The sequence below is a fragment of the Dama dama genome, chromosome 20, assembly GCF_033118175.1.
Source record: "Dama dama isolate Ldn47 chromosome 20, ASM3311817v1, whole genome shotgun sequence".
NCBI lineage: Eukaryota > Metazoa > Chordata > Mammalia > Artiodactyla > Cervidae > Dama > Dama dama.
In genome coordinates this window covers 89,208,825-89,232,507 of record NC_083700.1, presented here as the reverse complement: position 1 = coordinate 89,232,507, position 23,683 = coordinate 89,208,825, and the positions used below count along the sequence as shown (strand labels likewise).

General features: G+C 40.0%; 1 protein-coding gene across 6 annotated transcripts in view; it reads left to right on the top strand.

Annotated features, from left to right (window-relative positions):
• TCEANC2 (transcription elongation factor A N-terminal and central domain containing 2) overlaps positions 1–23,470 on the top strand; it is a 43,610-nt gene extending 20,140 nt beyond the window's left edge. For 4 of the 6 annotated variants that reach the window (XM_061121832.1, XM_061121830.1, XM_061121831.1 and 1 more), the window contains exons 4-5: positions 14,442–14,635; positions 21,978–23,333. In XM_061121832.1, coding sequence (XP_060977815.1) covers positions 14,442–14,635; positions 21,978–22,166 — 383 coding nt within the window. In that variant the 3' untranslated portion in view covers positions 22,167–23,333. Of the gene's footprint in view, positions 1–14,441; positions 14,636–21,977 lie in introns of all 6 variants that reach the window. The other 2 variants (XM_061121828.1, XM_061121829.1) reach the window with 2 other exon arrangements.
• The last annotated feature ends 213 nt before the right edge of the window (positions 23,471–23,683 follow it).

Genomic DNA, 23,683 nt, shown 5'->3' with positions numbered 1-23,683 from the left:
TAGAAATAGATTAGATCTTTAATTTTCCATGTTCTTTAGCTCATATGTCTCCTTGTTTCTCATAAAATTCTGGGCAATTTCTTCAGAGATATGTCTTCCAAGTCACTAATTCTCCTTTCAGTTGACTCTGATTTGCTGTCTCACCCATTCATTGAGTTCTTTCTTTCTGAAACCATTTTTTTATTTTTGCAAGCTTTCTTTCTTCCCAAAATCTGTTTCTTTTAAATGTTACTTGTACATATTTGTGATTGTGACTTTTATTTCTGCAAACATATAGTGTATAGTTCTTCTGTAGTCATCTGACTATTCTAATATTTGTTGTCCTTAGGGTTTAACTCTATTGTTTATTGTTTCTGTTGACTCTCCTGGTGTTTGCCTTTCCCTGTGCTTGTTGATTTTTCTTTTTTTTTCGGCTGTACTATGAGTCTTGTAGGATCTTAGTTCCCCAGCCAGGGATTGAGCATAGGCCCTCAGCAATGAAAGTACAGAGGCCTAACCATTGAACTGCCAGAGAATTCCTTGCTTGTTGATTTTTAATTGTGAGCTCATTATTTTCTTTCAATCTGTGGGAATTCTGTGGGGCTAAACTGGAAACATTTCTCTCTAGAGGGGATTGGCTTCTTTTTTTGTTTGTGCCAGTAGTCAAGGACCACTTCTGACCTGGAATGCTTTAGCACACCACTCAAGGATCAAGCACTCCCAGCTCAGAATCAGAGTCCCAGCATTAGCTCTCTCATTTCACCACTGACCCAAAGCAAAGTATTTCAGTAGTGTTGCTATTAGCATCAGCCCTTAGGATAACCCCATGCCTTTAGCCTCCACTTATTTTTTTTGAGATGATTTTTATCCAGAATCAAATTCTATTGCAGTGAAAGTGTAGCTTTAGTCCACTATAAAGCCTCAGATCCTAAAGATAATAAGTGGTTGTTATCAAAAGATTTTTGAATTCTTATTTGCAGTTTAGAAATACTGTCTCTGCATAGGGGAAGAGTGTTTGAGAAAAGCAAACTTGAAAGCAGGAAGCCCAGTTAGGAAGCTACTAAAACATCTAGATGAGAAATTAGGGTGGCCTGGAAGGGGTTGTAATCATGAGGATGGAGAAGTGTGGTTGGAATCAAGAGACATAAATGCATTAAAATCCAGCGAACCTAGAAGTTGATTGGATGTTGGGGAATGAAGAGAAAAGAGTGAAGGCTGAGGCCCAGATTTCTGATACAGACAAATAGTTGTATGGCAGCATTACTCATTAGGATAGGAAACAGCATGTTTGGAGGTGGGGGGAATGGTAAGTTCAGTTTTGGACTCACTGTGTTTGACATATTGTGGGACATCCAAGAGGAAATATCCAACAGAATGTTGGCTATATAAGGCTAGAGCTAAGGAGGGACTATAAATATATACTTGAGAGCCACCATCAGCATGTAGTGAGAAAGCAAGGCAATTGCCCAGGAAGAGTATGTAGGAAAAGCAAAGAGCCAAATCCCAAATCCTGAAGCACACCAGCAGGCAAGAGGCTTGTGGGAGATGGGGAAGGTGTGACCAGGGAAACAGGAGAGAATGTTGCTGTGGAATGAGAAAGAGTGCTTCTGAGATGGGATTCGTCAGCACTGTCCATTGTTGTCAAAAGGCCAAAGAAACTAATTCTAAAATTGCATGTTGGCTTTTGCAAAGTAAGGTCATTAATGATATTGCTAAGGACAGTTTCAAAGGCATGGTTAAGGGCAGAAGCTTGAGTGAAGAGGAGGTAAGGAGATGAACTGTGAAAATAGACAACTCTTTCAAGAAGTTTGGTATTGAAAGAGAGAGGTGGCAATATCAGAAAGGAATGTGGGATTGAAAAAAGTTCTAATTTTAAAAATAGAGAAGTCAACCTGTTGAGCAACAGGTTCGTAGGGAGGCCTTAATCAGGGAGAATGGACCAGACTTTGCAGGAATTGACTGTGGAAATGAGAATGCCAAGATGCCTCTCGTAGCCTCTTTACTGGCACTTGCTTTCTACCTTCACATACACTTAAATCTTCTTTAATTGTCTGCCATCTTTTCCAGATACCTTGTTTCTCTTCTTCTTTATATAGTTAGATTACTTTAAATATGATTAATAATCGCAACTCCCATTTCTGACTTTTCCACTCTTTCATTCTGTGCTGGCTTCACCCATAACCACTATTCTTCTGTCTTGGGACACAAGTGATTTCATTCTATCCAAATCCAATAGTCTTGTCTCAGTTCTCATCTTCCCAGAACCATGAATTTGAGACCATTGATTACTTTTTTCTGTTAAGATAAATGACACTGAACTTGTTGCTAATTCTTTATCTATTTTATAAATGTTTATTTCCTTGAAGTCCTTATCTGAGTTTGTAATTGCTTATTTAATTATTTACTTTGTTGTTTTTTTATTTTCAGTAACTCTGTGCCAGCAGGACCACGCTGTATATTTTAGTCACCAGCATGTTTTAAGCATTAATGTGGCATATGCTCAGGATACATTCATCAAATGAATGAAAATGACAAAGTCAAACGAGGTTTTCTCCATAGTATTTGTAGCTTTCTGTATTCCTGTTTCTTGCCCTTCTCTGTTTCTTCCATCTTTGTTCCCTGTCCTCTCACAGAGGACTGTTCCATAAAGCTCAGAGACCTCAGTCTTTGGCTCTGCTTTAGAGCGCTTAGCCAGAGAGGCTGTTCACCTCTTCAGCCTAACTGAGGCCTTAATTCAGACAGCTCCTGGATATGCATCTCCTGTCCTGATCCATTTCTGAATCTTAGATTTTTAGAATTACTGTTCCAGTTTACATTACTACCATTTACAATAACATCTTGTTTTCATTTGCTGTATAGAATGGATTGTTTTCTATTGGCTTATTGTCATTCTGTCCCTTTTGTGTGAATTTTTGTGTTTTGTGTCTGTTGAGATCTTATAGTTTTTGTTATCTGTATTTGAACTTTATAAATGTCAATGTCATAAACGTCTAAATCCATTTAGCTACTTCAATTTATAAACAAGGAAATTCAGACTCAGACAGATGAAGTGACTTATCCAGGGCCACATCGTGGGTTAGCACCGGCGATGTAATGAGAACCCAGGTTTCTTGGGGCAGTGTTCTTTCTTGGTTAGCAGACTGCCATTGTGCCCTGAATCCCAGCCATATGTGCCTTTATTTTATTGGACTGTCTCTATGGGTTCTGCCATCTGCTCAAGCTCACCTCTTTTAAATCAGAATTTAGTGCCTTTTCTTGTGTACATCATATGGGAGTTTTCTCCTAGTATTTTCATTTTAGTCAGTGTTTGCTCTGACATAAACTCTCTAGGAGCAAATGTCCAATAGGCAGTTGGAGATGGAGAACTGAAACTCAGATGAGAGATATTTAGACTAAAAATCTGTATTTGGAACACATTTGCCTGGAGGCATTTGCTTAAAATCATTTAAGTGGATGAATTCTTTGAGTGAAAGAAAAGATTAAAGGGCTGAAGGATTGAAATGAAAATATCCATGGAAGGAAAATGGAAAGAGGAAGAGGAGCTGCTGAAGAAGCGGATGGAGTGTAATTAGAGGAAGAGAACCAGGGCCATGCAGTGACACGTGGACTAAGGAGGAGAGTGTTTTAAGAGACAAGGAAAGTGAGTGGCCTCACTGTTCTCCAGTGGTCTTTGGAAGTTGAGGGCTCACTGGGCAAAAGCCTTTGGAGCTACCTCTTAATGGGGCCTCTGTGACTGGAATACCTTTTTTTAAAGGAAACCACTGGGCAGGAGGTGGCAGGTAAATGGCTGACAAGGCGGTGTAGTGAGGCCTCGCACCCTGCCTGGGAGGCAAGCATGCGCTACTTCTGCAGTACTGTGGATATAAGTAATCTGGGAAAGGTTTTAGGTCAATCATATTGATCTGATTTTCATTTATAATTGATTAACAACAACAAAAAAACCCTATACTTACAAAATGCCTTCCTCTCTATGACTTCCCTGGAGGAGGAAATGGCAACCCACTCCAGTATTCTTGCCTGGAGAATCCCATGGACAGAGGAGCCTGGTGAGCTACAGTCCAAGGGGTCACAGAGTTGGACACAACTGACTGACTAACACACTATGACTTCATTTGATCCATATAACAATTCTATAGGGTAAATATTATTATTTTCTCATTTTACAAATGAGAATACTGAGGCTTAGAGAGTTTGAAGTAACTTGCCCCAGTTCAGGAAACAAAATAAGCTACAAAGCTAAGAGGGACTTAGGCCATGTCTTGCCACCTCCTGAAACCCAAAGATGTACCTTGGCAAGCCTGTACTGGGGCTTTAAGGCCCAGATGAAACATAATCTTCTTTGTGAAGCAAAAGTGTTTGTTGAATGAATAAATGAGTTAGTGAGTGAATGAATGACTGGGTATGTGATTTGACTTGCCCAAGTTCACAGGGTAAGTTAGTGGGAAGGTACTTTCCAATGGCCTTCCATTCTCAGGTTGTTCTGTAGGTTCACATTGCTTTAGCAATCCCAAACTACCGAGAAGCTTCTGTATTCATTATCTATGAACAGTGCCATAACAAACTGCCAGAAAATTGTTGTTGCTATTGTTTTCAGTTGCCAAGTCGTGTCCAACTCTTGGCAAACCATGAACTGTAGCATACCAGGCTTCCCTGTCCTTCACTATCTCCCAGAGTCTGCTCAAACTCAAGTCCATTGTGTCGATGATGCCATCCAACCATCTCATCCTCTGTCACCCCCTTTCTCCTCCTGCCCTCAACCTTTCCCAGCCTCAGAGTCTTTTCCAGTGAGTCAGCTGCTAGCATCCGGTGGCCAAAGTATTGGAGCTTCAGCTTCACCATCAGTCCTTCCAGTGAATATTCAGGGTTGATTTTCTTTAGGATTGAGTAGTTTGATCTTGCTGTCCGAGGGACTCTCAAGAGTCTTTCCCAGCACCACTATTCCAAAGCCAGAAAAGTAATGATTTAAACAACAGATTCATTATCTTGCATTTCTGAATGTTAGCCCTTCAGTACAGGTTTCAGCTAAAATCACAGTGTCAGTAGGGCTGCATTCCTCCTGGAGACTCTAGGGGAGAACTGGTTTCATTGCCTTTTCCAGTTTCTAGAAGCCACCTGCTTTCTGTGGCTTGTGATTCCCTTCCTCCATCTCCAAAGCTGGCAATGGTGGGTTGGATTTTTCTCACACCTCATCTCTCTGACCCACTCTTCTTCTCTTCTGACTTTAAGGACTTATGTAATTAGATTGGGCCCACCTACATAATCCAGACTCATCTCCTCATCTGGGGGTCCTTAACTTTAATCAGGCCTTTTTCCATGTAAGGCCGCATATTCACAGGTTCTGAGGTTTAGGGCATGGATATCTTTGGGAACATTATTTTGCCTATCACAGTGCTCCAATGACACTGTGCCCTTTCAGCTTCTCTGCTCTAGTTCACTCCACTGCTTGTCAGGACTTAGGACAAGAACTGCCTCTTGCATGGTATTCCCTGGCCCATTTGCCAGCCAGATTGACTTGTTTGTCCTTTTGGCTCTCCTTTGGGTTCCCCTTTCAATACTGTCTTAGAACCTGTGACACTTTGGTGCATTTGTTTTTGTTTAGATGTCTTCTTCTGTGCTTAGACCTCTGTGGGGCTCCTTGAATAAAGAGCTATGTCTTGTTCAACATTCTATCGCAAGGTCTAGCACAGGGCCTGGTACTTACTAAGTATTTGATAATGTTTGTTAAATGAGCAAAAGACCACTTCCTGCAGGGAATTTGTCTTAACAATGTGCTGGGATGCAGAAACCCCATACTCTTCAACCCAGGGGACTTGACCTAGATCATAAGACCAGCCAGTGGCACTGCTTGCTTTAAAGCATAAACTTCATGGAGCAAATAATGACTTTTTGCAGATCATTAACTTCCTTGATGTAGCTACTGACCAACTTGTGACCTTGGGGAAAGGTCATGGAGCCTCATTTTTTCATCTGAATCAGGAGGAGGTAGGACTGTGTGATCACTGGAGGCAGCAGTATAGGTTTACCACTCGAGCTCTGGAGCCAGACTGCCGACGTTTGAAACTTGGCCTTGCTGCTTGTTTGCTGTGTGCTGTGCAAGCTCCTTAACCTCCTGGTTCCTCAGGCTCTCCACCTGTCAAATGGCATCATCATAGCACCTGCCTCATAGGGTTGTTCTGAGAATTCATTGACTTAAATGTAAAGTGTTCAGTGCAGAGGCTGACTGTCATTATTCTTATCACGAAATTCACCTTCTGATCTAAAGTTTCATTTTGCCTTGTTTTTTATAGAAGGCGGTTCCTTAGACCTCCCTCCTCTCTTTTCCCGCCCCAGACTGAATGCCTTCCCTGCGGTCACTCTTGCCTCTGTCACCCTCTTGCTGGCAAATCTTGCATCCCCCATTCTCCTTATAGCCCTGCCCTGCTTGGCGTGTTTCCCTGGTATTGGGAGAGCCTTCTGACCAGTCTGGGTGGGGCTGCTGTGGGGGACACTGTGGAGTATACTGCCCGCTGTGGGCCAGGAGCAGTGGTCACTTGTCCTGGCCTGAGAGCCCAAGTCTTCTGCCATTTGGCCATCTCTCAGGACCTGTGCTCTTCTGATTTGGGAATATCAAGAAGGTGGACAACATTATCTCAACGGAGCTTTATTGAACACTCCTTGTATGCCAGTCCCTAATGACAGAGGAGGACAGGGTGTTGGGTTAAGTATGCAGACTCTAGGGTCAGGCGGCTGTGCTCAGATTCTGGCTTCCGCGCTTACTAGCTGTGAGGCCAGGGCAGGATGCTTTGCTGAGCTTCAGTTTCTCACTTGTAAAAAGCGATATAACAATAGTATTTAATTCATTGTTTAGTTATTAAAAAATGAGATAATTCCTATAAAATTTGGAGTAGTAAGCAGGAAGCATTCTTAGCAGTGGGTAAGAATTAGAACCTTTTCATTCAGTACTTTACAGTATAGCTCCATTATTTTGTTTGCAGTTGTGTGATTTTTCCCAATCAGCTGCATCCATATTCAGATGTTACTACAAAGCCAATTTGAAAGCCAAATGTAAACTTTTTTTTTTTTAATGTAACTGATTCAGTTCAGCAAACATTTCTTGGTTGATCTGTGGTAGGCACTGTGCTGGGAGTTGGGAATGTATTTTGGAGTAAGGAGTCAGGTGTGGGGTTCTGCCCCCAAGATGTTTACATCAAGCTTAGAGGGAAAAATGAGCATTTAACCTTTCTAGGCAGAGGAAACTGTGAACTACGGTACAGAAATATCAGAAGGCCAGACAGCCTGACCCCAAACAAGGGCATGCAAACTGTTCTCTATGACTAGAACTTTGTACCTAGATGGCAAAGTGTAGGAAGGTTGAGACTGAGGGGAGGGAGGAAAGAGAGAGACATAGTAAGAGATATGGCCAAAGAGGTTCCAGGTCATTGAGGGCTTGAATCTATACTGAGAAATTAATTTGAAGACAGAGGAGAAAACCATTGAAGGGCTTCCAGTAAGGGAATGATGTGATCAAATTGTGTTTTTAACAGGTTAATTTAACTTTAATGTGGAGGATGAATTGGAGAAAGCCAGTCTGGGGACAAAAATTGGTTAGTAAGTCATTGCAGTAAACCAGTGAAGAGGTGCTGAGGACCTGAATCAGGGCAGCAGTGAGACTAAAGCGGGAAGTGAGAAAAAGGAAAAGTTATAGGAAATGTTAAGGAGATAAAATGATGGGTGAGTAGCACTGCCATGGAATACAGGAGGAGGGACTGAGGGGGAAGTGATGAGTTCCACTTTCCATTTTAGAAATGTTGAGCTAGAGGTGGCTTGCAAAATAAGCAAATGGAGCTGTCCGGCAGGGGCTGGATACATGGGTCTTGAGCTCAGTGAGAGCCTTTGAAGTCATCTGCTTGCAGATGGTAGTTGGGCCCCAGGAGTGGGTAAGATTACTTAGGAAAAACAGTTGAAGAAAGAAGAGAAGAGGCCAAGGACAATGCCCCAGCTAGGCTGCACTGGTAATTAAAGGTTTGGCAAGGCACATACCAGCAGAATAGATGGAGAAGGAAGAGGAGAACCATTAACAGGTGGTACCTCAAAAAGCAGTGGAAGAGACTATTTCAGAAGGAAGAAGGCAGCAGTGTCAGATGCCACAGAGTGATAAAGTAACATCACAATAGAAAGGTCCAGTGGACAAGTAGAAACACACTCTTTTTGAGGGACTTCTACATCTTCATTTCTCATGGAGAAAGCTGGATCAACAGTGCCTTTTTTGGGAAGAGAAAAGGATAAGGTGGGGAACACATGAAGGGAAAGATCTGTATTCCAAAGAAGCTCAAATGCACCTGTAGTATAGCATTTACCATGCTTTTTTAGGATTCCGTACAGGTTGAGCCAGCCCATGAGATTGTGAGCTGAACTGCATAGGTACACACAGTCCCACTACTCAGAAGAGACCTTGTAAATAATTTCATTATAAATTTTTTTAGACTCTTTCTCTGCATGTGAGCAAATATATGTATTTATGTGTGTGTGTGTATACAAATGTAATTTTAAAAATAAATATTGACTTATACTATGCAGGCTCTTCTGAGAACCTGAATAAAGTAATCATTTTTCCATGTTACTACATATAGAGCTATTGCAGTCTTTAGTGGCTGCAAAGTATTCATTGTTCAATCGCTCAGTCATGTCTGACTCTTGGCGACCCCATGGACTGCAGCACTCCAGGCTTACCTGTCGATCACCATCTCCTGGAGCTTGCTCAAACGCATGTCCATTGAGTCGATGATGCCATCCAACCATCTTGTTCTCTGTCGTCCCCTTCTCCTCCTGCCTTCAGTCTTTCCCAGCATCAGGGTCTTTTTTTTTTTCACTGAGCCAGCTCTTCCCAACAGGTGGCCAAAGTATTGGAGCTTCAGCATCAGTCCTTCCAAAGAATATTCAGGATTGATTTCCTTTAGGATTGACTGATTTGATCTCTTTGCAGTCCAGGAGACTCAAAAGTCTTCTCCAACACAGCAGTTCAAAAGCATCAATTCTTTGGCACTCAGCCTTCTTTATGGTGTAACTCTCACATCCATACATGACTACTGGAAAAACCATAGCTTTGACTATACGGACCTTTGTTGGCAAAGTAATGTCTCTGCTTTTTAATATGCTGTCAAGGTTTGTCATAGCTTTTCTTCCAAGGAGCAAGCATCTTTTAATTTCATGGCTGCAGTTAACCATCTGCAGTGATTTTGGAGCCCAAGAAAATAGTCTCACTGTTTCCATTGTTTCTCCATCTATTTGTCATGAAGTGATGGGACTGGATGCTATGATGTTAGTTTTTTGAATGTTGTTTTAAGCTAGATTTTTAACTCTTTTTAACTCTCCTCTTTCACCTTCATTCAGAGGCTGTTTGCTTTCTCCCATAAAGATAGTGCTGTATGTATGCATATCTGAGGTTATTGATATTTCTCCCGGCACTCTTGATTCCAGCTTGTGCTTTATCCAGCCTAGAATCTTTCTCATGCTGTAACTCTGCATATTAGTTAAATAAGCAGGTTGACAATATATAGCCTTGATGTACTCCTTTCAATTAACAAATTGGACCCTTAATGGTGAGCTTGTAGGTTGTTTTTAGCTTATTGCTGCTGTACACAATACTGTAATGAATATTTTTATACATGAATCTAATTTGCACATATTGGAAGAGTTGTGTGTAGGTTAAATTTCAGAGTCTGTGTCTCACTCATCTGTATCTACAGCACCAGGCAGTTAGTAGGTTCTCAGCACAAGTATTAAAATGCCCTGGGGCTTGCCTGAAAGCTCAGTAGTAAAGAATCTGCCGGCCAATGCAGGACACACAGGTTCAATCCCCAATTTGGGAAGATTCCACATGATGTGGAACAACTGAGCCCATGCGCCACAACTACTGAGGCTGCGCTCTAGAGCCGGGGAGCCGCCGCTGCTGAGCCCACTTTCTGCAGTTACTGAAGCCTGTGCACCGTAGCTAGGGAGTAGCCCCTGCTTGCCACAACCAGAGAAAAGCCCACGCCGCAATGAAGACGCTGCACAGCCAAAAATAAAATTATAAAATGCTCTGAATTGAGGTCTTTGAGGTCCTGCAGTGTATCATTTATCTTGGTATTTTTAGCATCCACAACAGTGACTAACAGCACAAAAAATTGTTTTCTGAATGAATAATCTCAAGGATATGGAGAACTCTACCCCGAAAAGAAAAGTGTTGAGTAGTGACTTCAACTTTTAAATGCCATGTGTTTCAGAAGCACTTCACTAAGCATCGCCAGCTAGGAAGCACCTTGAGCCATTTCTAAGGAGGGCTCTGCATTCCTCCCCTTCCCCTTCCTCTGTGTGTTGAGTGTTGATGTACTTCTTTCCCTGGGCAGTAGAAAGACTAGGTAAAAATTCTTAACAGATAATTGGGTAGAGAGAGAAGTTAAAGACTCTTCCTTTCCCTTAAAAGTTACATTTTGTTCTCACCTCCAGGATGCTACTCTCAGAACCTTTAAAGCAGGGGCAGTTTCTCATTCAGCCCCACATGACTAGTGCCTAGTGTAGTTCCTTATACAAAGAGCAGGCCTTCAGTCGACATGTGGGAAGTAAATAAATCAAGCAAGTGTTGAACTGTTGAACTATGCAATTGGCATGATCTGAGAAATTTTCTAAATATTTTGACCATCTTCCCAAATTTGAATTCTCCATTTTCTTCTGTTCATTGATGCCTCTTTTATTATATATCAAATTTTTTGTACAATAGGATTTATTCCTGAGTGTCATTTTTTTAATTCGTAGATATCCATCTGTTATTTGGTGCCAGTCCATATAATTTTAGTGGCTTTATAATATGTTCTAGTATCTTATAAGTCTAATTATACCTCAGAATTCCTCTTTTTCAAAATAGTATTTTATACTCTTGTTTTTCTAAAATAAGTCTAAAATTCTGAAGCTATCACAGCATTGTTAATCAGCTATCAGTTCAGTTCAGTCACTCAGTTGTGTCCAACTCTTTGCAACCCCATGAACCGCGCAGCACCTGTCCATCACCAACTGCCGGAGTCTACCCAAACCCATGTCCATCGAGTCAATGATGCCATCCAGCCATCTCATCCTCTGTCGTCCCCTTCTCCTGTCGTCAATCTTTTCCAGTATCAGAGTCTTTTGCAGTGAGTCAGCTCTTCACATCAGGTGGTCAAAGTACTGGAGTTTCAGCTTCAACATCAGTCCTTCCAATGAACACCCAGGACTGATCTGCTTTAGGATGGACTGGTTGGATCTCCTTGCAGTCCAAGGGACTCTCAAGTCTTCTCCAACACCGCAGTTCAAAAGCATCAATTCTTCTGCACTCAGCTTTCTTTATAGTCTGACTGTCACATCCATATATGACTACTGGAAAAAACCATAGCCTTGACTAGATGGACCTTTGTGGACAAAGTAATATCTCTGCTTTTTAATATGCTGTCTAGGTTGGTCATAACTTTGCTTCCAAGGAGTAAGCATCTTTTAATTTCATGGCTGCAATCACCATCTGCAGTGATTTGGAGCCAAAAAAAAATAAAATCAGCTACTGTTTCCACTGTTTCCCCATCTATTTGCCATGAAGTGATGGGACTGGATGCCATGATCTTAGTTTTCAGAATGTTGAGCTTTAAGCCAACTTTTTCACTCTCCTCTTTCACTTTCATCAAGAGCTCTTTAGTTCTTCTTCACTTGCCATAAGGGTGGTGTCATCTGCATATCTGAGTTTATTGCTGTTTCCCCTGGCAATCTTGATTCTAGCTTGTGCTTCCTCCAGCCCAGCGTTTCTCATGATGTACTCTGCATATAAGTTAAATAAGCAGGGTGACAATATACAGCCTTGACATACTCCTTTTCCAATTTGGAACCAGTCTGTTGCTCCATGTCCAGTTCTAATTATTGCTTCCTGACCTGCATACAGGTTTCTTAAGAGGCCTACTACTCAGATATAAAATAAAAAATTAATAAAATGAGTGTAAAGCTATTTGGTGTATTCCAATAAAAGCAACCTATTGAGATTTTTTATCATAGTAACATTAAAACTACAAATTAATTTTTATATTGACATCTATGTACTAGTCTTTCTATCAAATTTTCTGTTGTATATTTTAGTAAGAGCATATGTGTTTCTTCATATGGGTTTCTCATTCTTCAACCTTTACCAAATAGCCATTCTCCTGACCCCCACTTCCTGCCATTGTATTTTCTGCTGGAGATACAAAGATGAATGTGTCACAGCTCATGCCCTCAAGGAGCTCACTTTGGTGGCAAGAGAGATAACTGATCAGATAATTACGACTAATTATCATAGTTATTGTGGTGAACAGAAGCGGAAGATGCTAAGGAAGCACAGAGGAGAGTTACCAACCAAGATTGGGGGTTATTAAGCCTTCTGGACGAGAGGACTCCTCAACTAGAGGCAGAATAGAAGTTAACCAGATGAAGAAAGAAGAAAGCGTACTCTAGGCAGACAAAATGCTCTTTGGAGTGTATGTTCAAAAGTAAATCGGTGAGAAAATTATTGAAGTATCTTAGGAACTGCAGTAGCTGGAGTATCACATGACAGTGGGCTGATAGCTGGAAACAAAACTAGGAAGGAGACGGGAGGGTGGCAGATTGTGAAGGTACTTGCGTGACCAGAGAGAAGAATTTGGGTATGGAATTGAAAGATATAAGTGGGGGAGTGTAATGGTCAGATTAATGTTTTAGAAAACATATCCCTGAAAGAGAAAATAATGAAGTTAAATAAAGGTCACTCTGGCTGCAGTGTGGTGAATGGCATTCAGGGTTCCAAACTTCAGCTGACAGGCTAGCAGGCTGCTGGAGTATTCTGGAGGTGACCTGCCCTAAAGCAAGGGCCGTGGTGGTGGAGGTGGCATTTAGGAGTGGTTCCAAGCTACAAAGGAGAGAGGCATGTACACAAACAGCAAGTGTGGGCACACGCAGCCCCCTCTTGTTAATATGTTGCTAAGTGGTTTATGGTTTTCACTAGTTTAAGCCTGATTTCCCCCCTATTATATTCTGTTTATGGCTAACATAAAAAAGCTATTGATTTTTTAAAAAAATACACCTGTCTTGATATTCTTACACTTTCTAATTCTAAGTACTTACTTGATTTTTTTGGCTTTTCTGTGTGTTTATTTCTAAGTATTTTTGCTATGGTATTTTTTTACCTTTTCCCTCTTTTCCATTTTTATTATGAAAATCTCAGACAGTCACAAAAATAAAGACAATAATACAGACTCACATGGGCCTTTCACCTATATTTGATTCATTATTCACCTACTATTAAAATATGGTCCTATTCACTTTATCTTTCCTTTTCCTGTGTTCTTGTGCTGTTACTGAAGTATTTTAAAGCAAAATCTCAGACCTTTTGTCATTTTAGTATGTCATACTATGTCACCTTTTGTCATACTTCAGTATGCATCTCTAAAAAATATGTTTTCTTACATATCCACAGTGCTATTATCATACTTAACAAAATCAGCAGTAGTTCCTTGGCATAATTTAATAACCAATGTATATGCATATTCCTTGTTTATCTCAAAGTGTATTTTGATTGGTTATTCCATTCAGGATTTGGATTGCACATCACATTTGATAGTTTGAACTCAAAAACTCTTACTCTTTAACAATCCATAACCTTACTCCCTTTTATAAAAAAATGCCATTGACAGTTGAAGAAACCAGGTCTGTTGTCATGCAGAATGCCTCACATTCTGGATTTGTCTCTTGTGCTATAATTTAACTTACTCCTCTGACTCTCATATTTTCTATTAACTGGAGGTTAACTTTGAATGACGAGTTAGTTGGATTATGGTTCATTTTTTCTTCAGAAAGAGAGTGCAAGACTACTTTGTAGGTAGGTCTGTGAAGTGCTGCTTCTCTCTGATAATCCCACTCAGGGACACTAAGATTGATCAGTGGAGGTGATGTCAGCTCATCCTTCCATTGTAAATTTCCCCATCAATTTTTCATTGACTGAGTTCATCCACTATTGATTGTCACCCGAATAAATTATTTCATGGTGGGCCACAAAAAATTGTTTAAATACTGTCAATTTTATCACATTTATTAGCTGAATAAAGAACATTTTATCAATAACTGGGACTGTTTGGTTGTCCTAAAATATAACATGTACTGAAAAGACAAGATAAATGCTTAATTCATTTTCTTTTATTGCAAGTTTTGGATTAAGGAGTTGGTACCTTAGCTGTTCCATTTTAAGTATCTATTGATCATGCTTCTGTTTTATGACTTATTGTATTAGCTAACCCAGTGGTTCTTCCCTAGTGATTATCTCATTATCTCAGCCTTTGAGAAACAGGTCTTCATTTGCACAAGAACCTCTACATCCTTAGGTATGTGAATGACTTGCTAAGTGCCACACATCAGTCCTTCCAGTCCTATACTTCTCAGAAGACAGAACAATGTTTCCTTTGGTTTCTGTTCTCTTGTTCCAGGTCATGCTGTGAACAAGATGCGTCAACACTCAGATTCAGAAGTGGCTTGTCTTGCCAGAGAAGTTTACACTGAGTGGAGAACTTTCATAGAAAAACACGTCAATAGACCTTCCATAGAAGTCCGAAGTGATGCCAGAACTGAATCATTTAGGAAAAATGCCCAGAAATTACTCTCAGAAGCCTTGGAATTAGAGGTAATGTCTTGGTTGGAATGTGATTATTAGATATTCTTGGTTAAATAACCTTCACATTTTCACAATGAAGTTTCATACTCTTTAGGGCCATAACTTTATTCTAACTTTTTCTTTTTAAAGATTCTGGATTTGTAAACATTCTGGGAGACAGTATTATATAAGGAGTGCAGGCATTGGAACTAGCAAGACATGGATTAAAACACTGGCTTTAGTATGTACTGGTTGTGACACCTTAGGCAAGTCTCTTAACATTTCAAAGACTTGATTTTTTAATCTGTAAAGTGAAGATTATAATTCCTACTACCTAAAATTTTTGGAAAGATTAAATGAACATTATGTACAAAAGAATAGTATAGTGCCTGGTGGTTAGAAGTCACTTCATGAATGTTGGTTCTTTCCGATTTTTGAAATCCTTTCTGTAACAAACACAATATGATACCATCTATATATGGAACCTAAAATATGACACAAATGAACTTATTTATAAAACAGAAACACCCACAGAAATAAAAAATAGACTTACAATTACCAAAGGGGAAAGAAATTAGGAGATGGATAAACTAGGAGTTTGGGATTAGCAGATACAAACCACTATGTATACAAAATAGATTAACAACAAGGACCTAGTGTATAGCACTGAGAACTGTATTCAATATCCTATAATAAACAGTAATGGAAAAGAACATATATATATACACACACACATATACATATTTACACACATATATATAATTGAATCACTTTGCTGTATACCAGAAACTGGCATAACACTATAAATCAACTATATTTCAATAAAAATAAATAAATAAATAAAATTCTTTCCCACTGAAGCAAAAATTCTGAGATGGACTCTGTTATGGAATATCAGTAGCACAATAAATAGCTGTTTTTCGAAAAGACTCTACTGCATTTTTTGTCAGCACTCTACCTTTAGTTCTAATGCTTATAATCAATTGACTAGACATCATCTCTATTATCTTTGTGACCAGCAGTTGGATGGTGTTAGTGGTTTGAGGTACAAATGCTGGAAGAGAAATTTTTGTTCATTAGCAATAATATTAATCATCATCATCAAATGAATCTTACATTCAATTAGTATTCTGGGAAAATCAGACATATAACGTTGATATTTTTTCCTCCTCTCAGGGTACCCCTAATAAAGTATCCTTAAAGAATGATTTAATAATATTAACAAAAAAGAAGCAATTCAGAAGTCTGATTTAAATAGTAGACTAGATCTGTCATTATATTCTCTAAAAAAATATTTTAACCTTTCTATCTCAATTATGCATCCACAAAAGAAAGGCAGATGGATTTGTATATATTATTTACTTTATTTAAAAATAAAGTTTTGAGTTTTTAATACAAATGTGATAGAAAATGGAAAAATACAGAAAGGAAAAATAAAGTCACCATTGAACCTACTATCCAGACATAATCTTATTAACATTTTGGTGCATTTCCTGTTGGTAAATTATTATAGCTTTTTCAAAGAATAATGGTCAAGTTATGATTATCCCAGATTTATTAAGAGTCTGTTATGTTATGTGCCAGCTGTCCTGTAAAGTATTTTTATTGATTATTTAAGTGACATTGCACAACATTGACAATTATTTATTTTTTTTATATTTAATTTTGATCAGTATCAGTATCATCTTGTATATAGTTTTCTATTATTTTTATCTATCTCTATTTTTTGCGTTTTTAACTTTTAATGTCTATTTGATGATTCAGTGAATTAATATACTATAAGTTTGTTTAACTTTTCCTAAAGAAGCATTAATATGAACATTAAGCCCTTGGAAGAGAGAAAAAAATACGAAGATCGTAAGTCTAATTTTCCAGAGTCATTGACTAGCCAACAAGACTTGGTATTTGATATTTTAAGAGAAGTTTAGTTTTCAAATAAACCAAAATTATTGCAGAAACATAAGAGTGTGGATATATAATATGTAGTTAATGTAGTGGTAAATACCAGTTCCCTATGGTATCTTTTTAAGTAAATGATAATAACGAAGCTATGCTTGTAAGGATTAATGAGCAGTTTGCCTGCTATATTAAACTCCATAATAATTATCCTTTTAGTTTATCCATTAATTATCCTTTAAATGGCACATCAAGTGGTAAGCATTCAAGTGTTACAAAGCAAAGTTAAAAAAGTGATACATTTGTTAGTGCTTTCCAATATAATTGGAAAAAATATCAGATTAAGCATAGTTGAATGGTTTTGCTCCCAAAGAGTAAATTTTAAAAACTAGAAGTGTTCATCTTACTGTCCTCCTTGGCCAAAGAAAGTCAATCTCTTTTCCTTGCATAAACAGCACTTTATAGTATTTTTATATATAATTTCATACATCAGAAAAGATAAATACAAACACTTTTACATAAAGTTAACTCTTAACACCCATCATCATCTGAAACATTTTCATATTAGGGTAAATCAATGAACCATCTAATCCAGTATCTGGTCTTTGACAGTAAATAATGTTAAGTGCATTGAAATCAGACATTAGATCTCCATAAATGTATTTTATCAGGCAGAAGTAAACCATTGGGTAAGTTATTGGCCCAGTGACTTAAAAGCTTTTGCAATTTGATTTTAGCATGTGTTTTTTTTTCAAATCTACTTATTACATTTTTATAGAAAGTAATGTTTCCATGATATTTGTTTTGGTCTAAGTAGTGAAAGCCACAGAAGAGGAATATATACACACAGCCCCAAAGTGCATCTATTACTCTACCGATCTTGCTTTCCAGATTCATGGATTGTTTCCTTGTTCTTGGAATAATGGAATAGATGAATAAAAACTCCATTGTTGAGACCCACGCTCCATTCCCCTTTACTTTCTCCCTTCTAGATCTTCTTTGTTCTTCCCTATATTTTAGATCTTTCCTCATATGAACGTCCCCTGTGGTGTCATTCTCTTACTTCCCCTTCCTCATTATCCACTCCCCTTCCTACCTCACGGCCTGTGATCATTTTCCTATTATGCCATTAAAAAAAATGAATCTGATTCTCAAAGTGAGCCTGTTATCGTTAAGAGTTATGAAGCACTGGCTGGTTGGCCCAGTTGGTTGTCAGATGGTGCTAATGAGACCCAGGTCAGGCGTACATCCCCATATGGGACTGTTAGTTTTTTCTTTGCTTAATGGCCTCAGACTGCACCTCTGGTTTTGACCAACTCTTTAATAAATGTATTCAAGTGGTCAAAAAAGGAGTGTGGGTATATATGTACAAGTTCAATCATGCTATTGGAAAACTCATACAAAGTTTCCTTTAGTGGATATTCAATTCCCCGTGTTTAGTTCTGCTACTACTAGTGCCAGTGGAGATGAGTTGCAGTCCTTACCCTAAGAAAGTTTGCTGTCTCCTGACTAAGAGCCCGCAGATGACTAAAATATGAGGCAAGATGAAATATGTCTGAAATAGTGGTACTAGGAAGAGGTGTAAACACACAAAGGACAGAACAGTGAAATCTGATGGGGAAATCTGGGAAAAGTCCATGGAAAAGATAGCAGTTGAACTAGCCTTAGAATGGTTGGAATTTGCTCACTAGAAAATACATATAAAATAGAAACATATTTCATCTGCTATGTATAGGATGTTACTGACAGAGCAGAAAAGGAGGGAGGTATACCTGGGGAAAGAGGAAATTCATTTAGTAAATATTTACTGAGCGCTTAATATGTGCCAGTACCTATGCTAGGGATGGGGAATTTAGAAATGGATCCAGCATGGTATCAGCCCTGGAGGCACTCACAATCTTCTGAGGGAAATAGACAAATAGAAGTTATAATACAGTGTGGGAAGTTCTGCACTTCAGGTAAACACACTAAGAAGAGTTTCTTACCTTGCTTTTAAAAAGCTTATAGTCATGGCAGACATCACTAATTGATTATGGCACCATTTCTTCTGAGTCCAAAATCCTTGACATAAGACAGCTCGGGGTGGATGTGTTTTATATCTTCTCTCAGTTTGTCCATGATTGGACAACTGAATAACATATTCATCCCACAGGTACAAATACATAAGGAAGGCAAATCAGATTTTCTGTCTCTGGGAAACTGACCTGGGAAATACCAAGAAACAACAATGTAAGTTTTGAAACAGAAGGAATCTTGGAGGAGTTTCAAGGAAGCCGAAGCTATGGGTAGAGAGATGTACAACAGGAGGAGAGAATAAGGCAGTTAGAACTGATAGTAAGGCAAATGAAAAGGAGCAAAAATATGTGAAAAAGAGATCAGGCAGATCATGAGAGACACAGAGAAAGGATATGGTCCATAAATAAATCTTCCTAGGTTTCTTACAGCATTCTTGTTCCCATTCATACATGTATCCCATAGCAAAAAGGACTCTGGTCCTTTCACCTAAAGTTGTTGTTATTGTTCAGTCGCTAAGTCGTGTTTGACTCTTTGCAACCCCATGAACTACAGCACGCCAGGCTTCTCTGTCCTTCACTGTCTCCCTGAGTTTGCTCAAATTCGTGTCCATCAAGTTGGTGATGCCATCCAACCATCTCATCATATGTCGTCCCCTTCTTGCCTTCAATCTTTCCCAGCATCAGAGTCTTTTCCATGAGTCAGCTCTTTGCATCAGGTGACCTAAGTATTGGCGCTTCAGCTTCAATGCTTCACCCAAAGGGGCTTACCTAAATTACCAGGTTAGGACCCACGGGAAAGACTCTCAGCTTGGGTAGGTTTAGAATGTCCAAAGGCGTTATAAGATAGGCATTTTTCACTTTGTGCAGTGAACACATTATACACAAGGATACATGATGAATCACTTTCCTTTATGGTTTACATTTTAACATTACAAATGTTTTTCTTCATGTCTTCATTCTAACTGGGCTTCATTTAACAAGAGACATCCTTGAGAATTGTTAGCTGCTTGCTTCTTATTCCCATCACATCGCTGGGATAACACCTGTCCTGCCGCCCCATGGTTTTCTGTGTATGTGCCTCTCCTTTCTAGGTGTGACTTCTTAAGGGTAGGGTGTCAGGTCTTTTCTTTTTGGGTGTCCCAAATGTCTAGATCAGACTGTACTCAGTAGTAACTCAATAGCTATTTGTTGAATGAAGTATGAATAAGTATTCAGTTCTGTGAATTTCAAGGTACTCTCAGGTTCTTTATATATATTATATATATATATATATATATAATATATATTATATAATATAATGGAATGGCCATGATTTATTTTTGCAAAGGCACACATACCCTTCTTCCCCGAACAACCACTCCCCTCAAAACGAAGGAAAAAAACAGACTTTTTTCTTGCCCGTTATATTAAGTGGATCTCGAAACAGTCAGTGAGTAACCATCCTCACACTGGGATGAGGAACCCCACATTGGGGTGAGGAGCCTCTCTTGCAAATGTTGCTGGACAAATGCTGGGCAGACGGCCAGCCACCCTTACCACCTTGTAAAGTAGTCTGGGACCAGGGCTGCCTCAGGCTGGGGGCTAGTTCAGCGCCCACCCAGGAGTCCGTGAACGCTCAAGGAGTCTGGGTTTTAGAGAGCTGTGGCACCAAGCCAGCTCACTCCAGCACCATCCTTGGAGATGATCAGTCAGTCATCAGGACCACAAACTTCCCTGAAAGTCTTTCATCTATTACATCTAAGCAGACGTCTGGGCCTGGATATTTATCTTCTCTCTCTGTCTCTCCCAGTCCTATTCTGCTCCCCTGCTTAGTTCTCATTTTTTCCAGGTTTCTTCATTCATTTTGGTCTGTTGGTTTCTCTTTTTTGTTAGGACACTTTTAATCAAATGTCAGGTGATCCTTTTTCAATTTTGGTGCATTTTTTCCTTAAACTTTCCCTTTTTAAAGTATAAGTACAGTACATATGTGTACAACTCATTGAATTTATCACCAAGCAAATGGCCATGCCACCTGGCCTGATCCTACTCATTGTCCAGGTCTCACGTCAAGCACTCACTCCTTCCTGTGCCGGGTCCCTTTGCTGTATCTCAGTGCCCCAGAACTTGCTTCTGTTCCCTCTGCTAGCACTCACTGCACTTCCAGTGCCTGCTTCTATCTGCCTCCAGCTGGCCTGTGGTCTCTGTGAAGTCAAGAGCTGTACTGACATTGTTCACTGCTCTTTTCTCAGCCCAAGCACATAGTAAGTGCTGAGTAAGTTGGTCAGGTAGGAGGGGAAGAGTGAAGGAAAAAAGGCTAATGAGAGAGAAATTTGTTTCCTGTTTTCAAGGAATTCATTCTCAGGGAAGACAAGACCATTCTATTGTGAAAATGACTACGGGGAGCTCAGGACATTATGGCAGCCCCAAGAAGAACTTGTAGTCCTTTAAACTAGGATTGATTTTTTTGCTTTTTGTGTTTTAGCTACACATACAAATAGGAAAGCATTTCTTGGGAAATTGTGTCTTGCTGAGGGAACAAGTACCTGTGCAGAGGTGTAGAGGTGTGTGAAAGCAACTGAGCATGCTCAGGCTAGGCTAGAGTCAGGACCGGGAAGGCAAAGAGAGTGATGCACCTGGAAAGGAAGGAAGTGAGGGGGTCCCCAACCAGCAGCCCAGTCTGGCCTAGATCCGGATCATGTGGACAAAGTCCCAGACCTATCCTTCTTTATCAGGCCTGTGACTTCAGGAGGGCTTGGACCTGAGCCACACACCCCAGCATAGCCACAGATCCTGTCCTCTAGGCTCTTTTCTGCTTAGCTGACCCTGCCGAGGTCTCTCCAAACTCACATGGTCTCTCAGGAGGATATGGGGGCAGTGAGTATGGTAAAGGGAAGAAACATGAGTGTTCGAGTCAGAATCCCAACTTCTTCTCTTAATAGTTGTAAGATCTGGAGCATTTCTTTACCTTTGAACCTGTTTCCTCATCTGTAAAATGAGATAATAGGAGTTGTCAAGTGTTAAGTGTGAGAAGTGATTTATAAACTGCTTAACACACATTTAGGATCCAGACCCAGTGTTTAAAAATACTATAAGGGGTTAAAAAGCACTTTCAAGCAAACAAACAAAAAGTATAAACTCTTACACTGATTTATTATCCTTGGTCTTTGTTTCCTGGTTGGTAAAGTACAGGGCCCAGGGCCCAGGGCCCATTGCTTGGTTCAAGTCAGTTTCCTGTTATAATGGCAAATATTACCACCCGGCAGGGGTTGTGAATGAGGTCCCTGTCACAAAGCACATGGCCTTGTTCCTTAATTGCCAGGGTGGAATTAATTTGCTCTTCCTGTTTCTCTTGTGACAGGAAGTAGATGTCCTTGAATTTCAGTTGATTAATGGAGGCCTCTGAGCAAAGTGCTCCAGCCTGTCTTGCTTTTAATCTTTATGCAATGCAAGGCCCTAATTTGATAATTTTTCTGTTTTTTTAGATGGATCACCTACTGGTTGAAAATATTGAACGGGAAACGTTTCATCTCTGCTCCCGCCTCATTAATGGGCCGTACCGGCGGACGGTGAGAGCCCTGGTCTTCACATTAAAGCATCGAGCTGAAATCCGGGAGCAGGTGAAGAACGGCATGCTGCCAGTCGGCACGTTTGTACAGACCCACAAAAAGTGACCTGAGGGTGGTTCCAACACTGGGCTGGGCAGAAAGGAAAATGGGCCTCTCTCTGCCATTCAAAGATTCTTTTGAGTTTGGGCGACGGTTGATGCTGGCTGTGCTAAATTTTCCCATGGTGCCATTCCTTCAGACAGAGGATGCAGAGCCCTGGAGACAGGCCTGCAGGAAATGCTTCATTAGCTGGAGTGCGCTGGGGCTGCCTAACAGGATGAGCGCTCGCTGTCACTGGGAAGCGCAGTACGGTTGCCGTCACCCAACACAGTGAAAGGGTGACGGATTTCACTGTGAGCATGCCAAGGACACCTCTAAACTTCCCCCGCGTCAGGCAGGTGAAGTTACTGCTTTATTTCACCACCCTGCAGGTAACTGAGACTCAATTACCGCGGCTGCTCACTCGGTTCCGTCCCCCCGAGTTTAGATAGCTCCAGCGCCTCTCAGAACTCCCCGTCTGTTCTCTTTGCTCTGCCCCAGGGGTGAGCCTGCTGGAGCCGCCCGCTACCCCTTCTTTCCAGGACCGACTTATCTCAACATTTCAGCTCTCCCTGGAAGACCTTCCACGCATTGGTCTCCAGAGCCCCCCTGCTGGGGTTTCTAATGAGGAGCTGGCCTGAAGCATGCCCACTCCTTAGAGTTTATTTGAATATGCTGGCTGCCTCGGTTTAGGGCTCTGTAGAAGACACATAATGAAATTGCTCTTGAAATGAATTACTGTAAGAGGAAAAACTATATACATATGTTTTTTAAAACAAAATACCTGTATATAGGCTTGCTTAAACAATTATGGAAATGATACTTGCTTTTTTAAAAAATAATAATAAACTGGGACTTTTTTCCCCTAAAACCAAAGGTATGGCTTTTTCATTGAAAAATGTTTTGATTTGAGAAAGAATATAGGTGGTGAAAATAAAGAATGATTAGACAGGAATTTAGGGAGATAGAATGAGACCCAAAAAAGACTTTTTAGGTTAGGGGAGACTGGAGCATGTTTGTAATCTGAAAAGAAGGAGCCGGTAGAAAGGAAGAAGTTTGGGGAATTCACTGGTGGTCCAGTGGTTAGGACTCTGCTTCCATTGCACGGGTCCCGGATTCCCTGGTCAGGGAACTATAAGGTCCTGCAAGCCTTGGGGCTTGGGCCAAAAAAAAAGATTTAAAATCCAGAAAAGAGATAGATTAAAAAAGCAAGGACACCCTCTTTCTCTCTCTCTCTCTCATACAATTTTTTTCTGATATTCTTGATAGTAAGGTGCATACATCGAAGATCTTTATCACAAATGACCAGTAAACAATAAATGATGCTGAACCTCAAAAATATTTAAGAAAATGCAAAATAAAGCAATAATACATTGCCATTTTCACCAATAAAACTGGAAAACATTTAAAATTAAAATGCCAACTTCTGTTGAAGATGTGGAGAAATGGTCCCTTTTTTACACTGATGGTTCACATCCCTCTTGGAAAATAATCTGTCAATATTTACTCATATTTAAGACATGTGTATACACTGACCCAGCAGA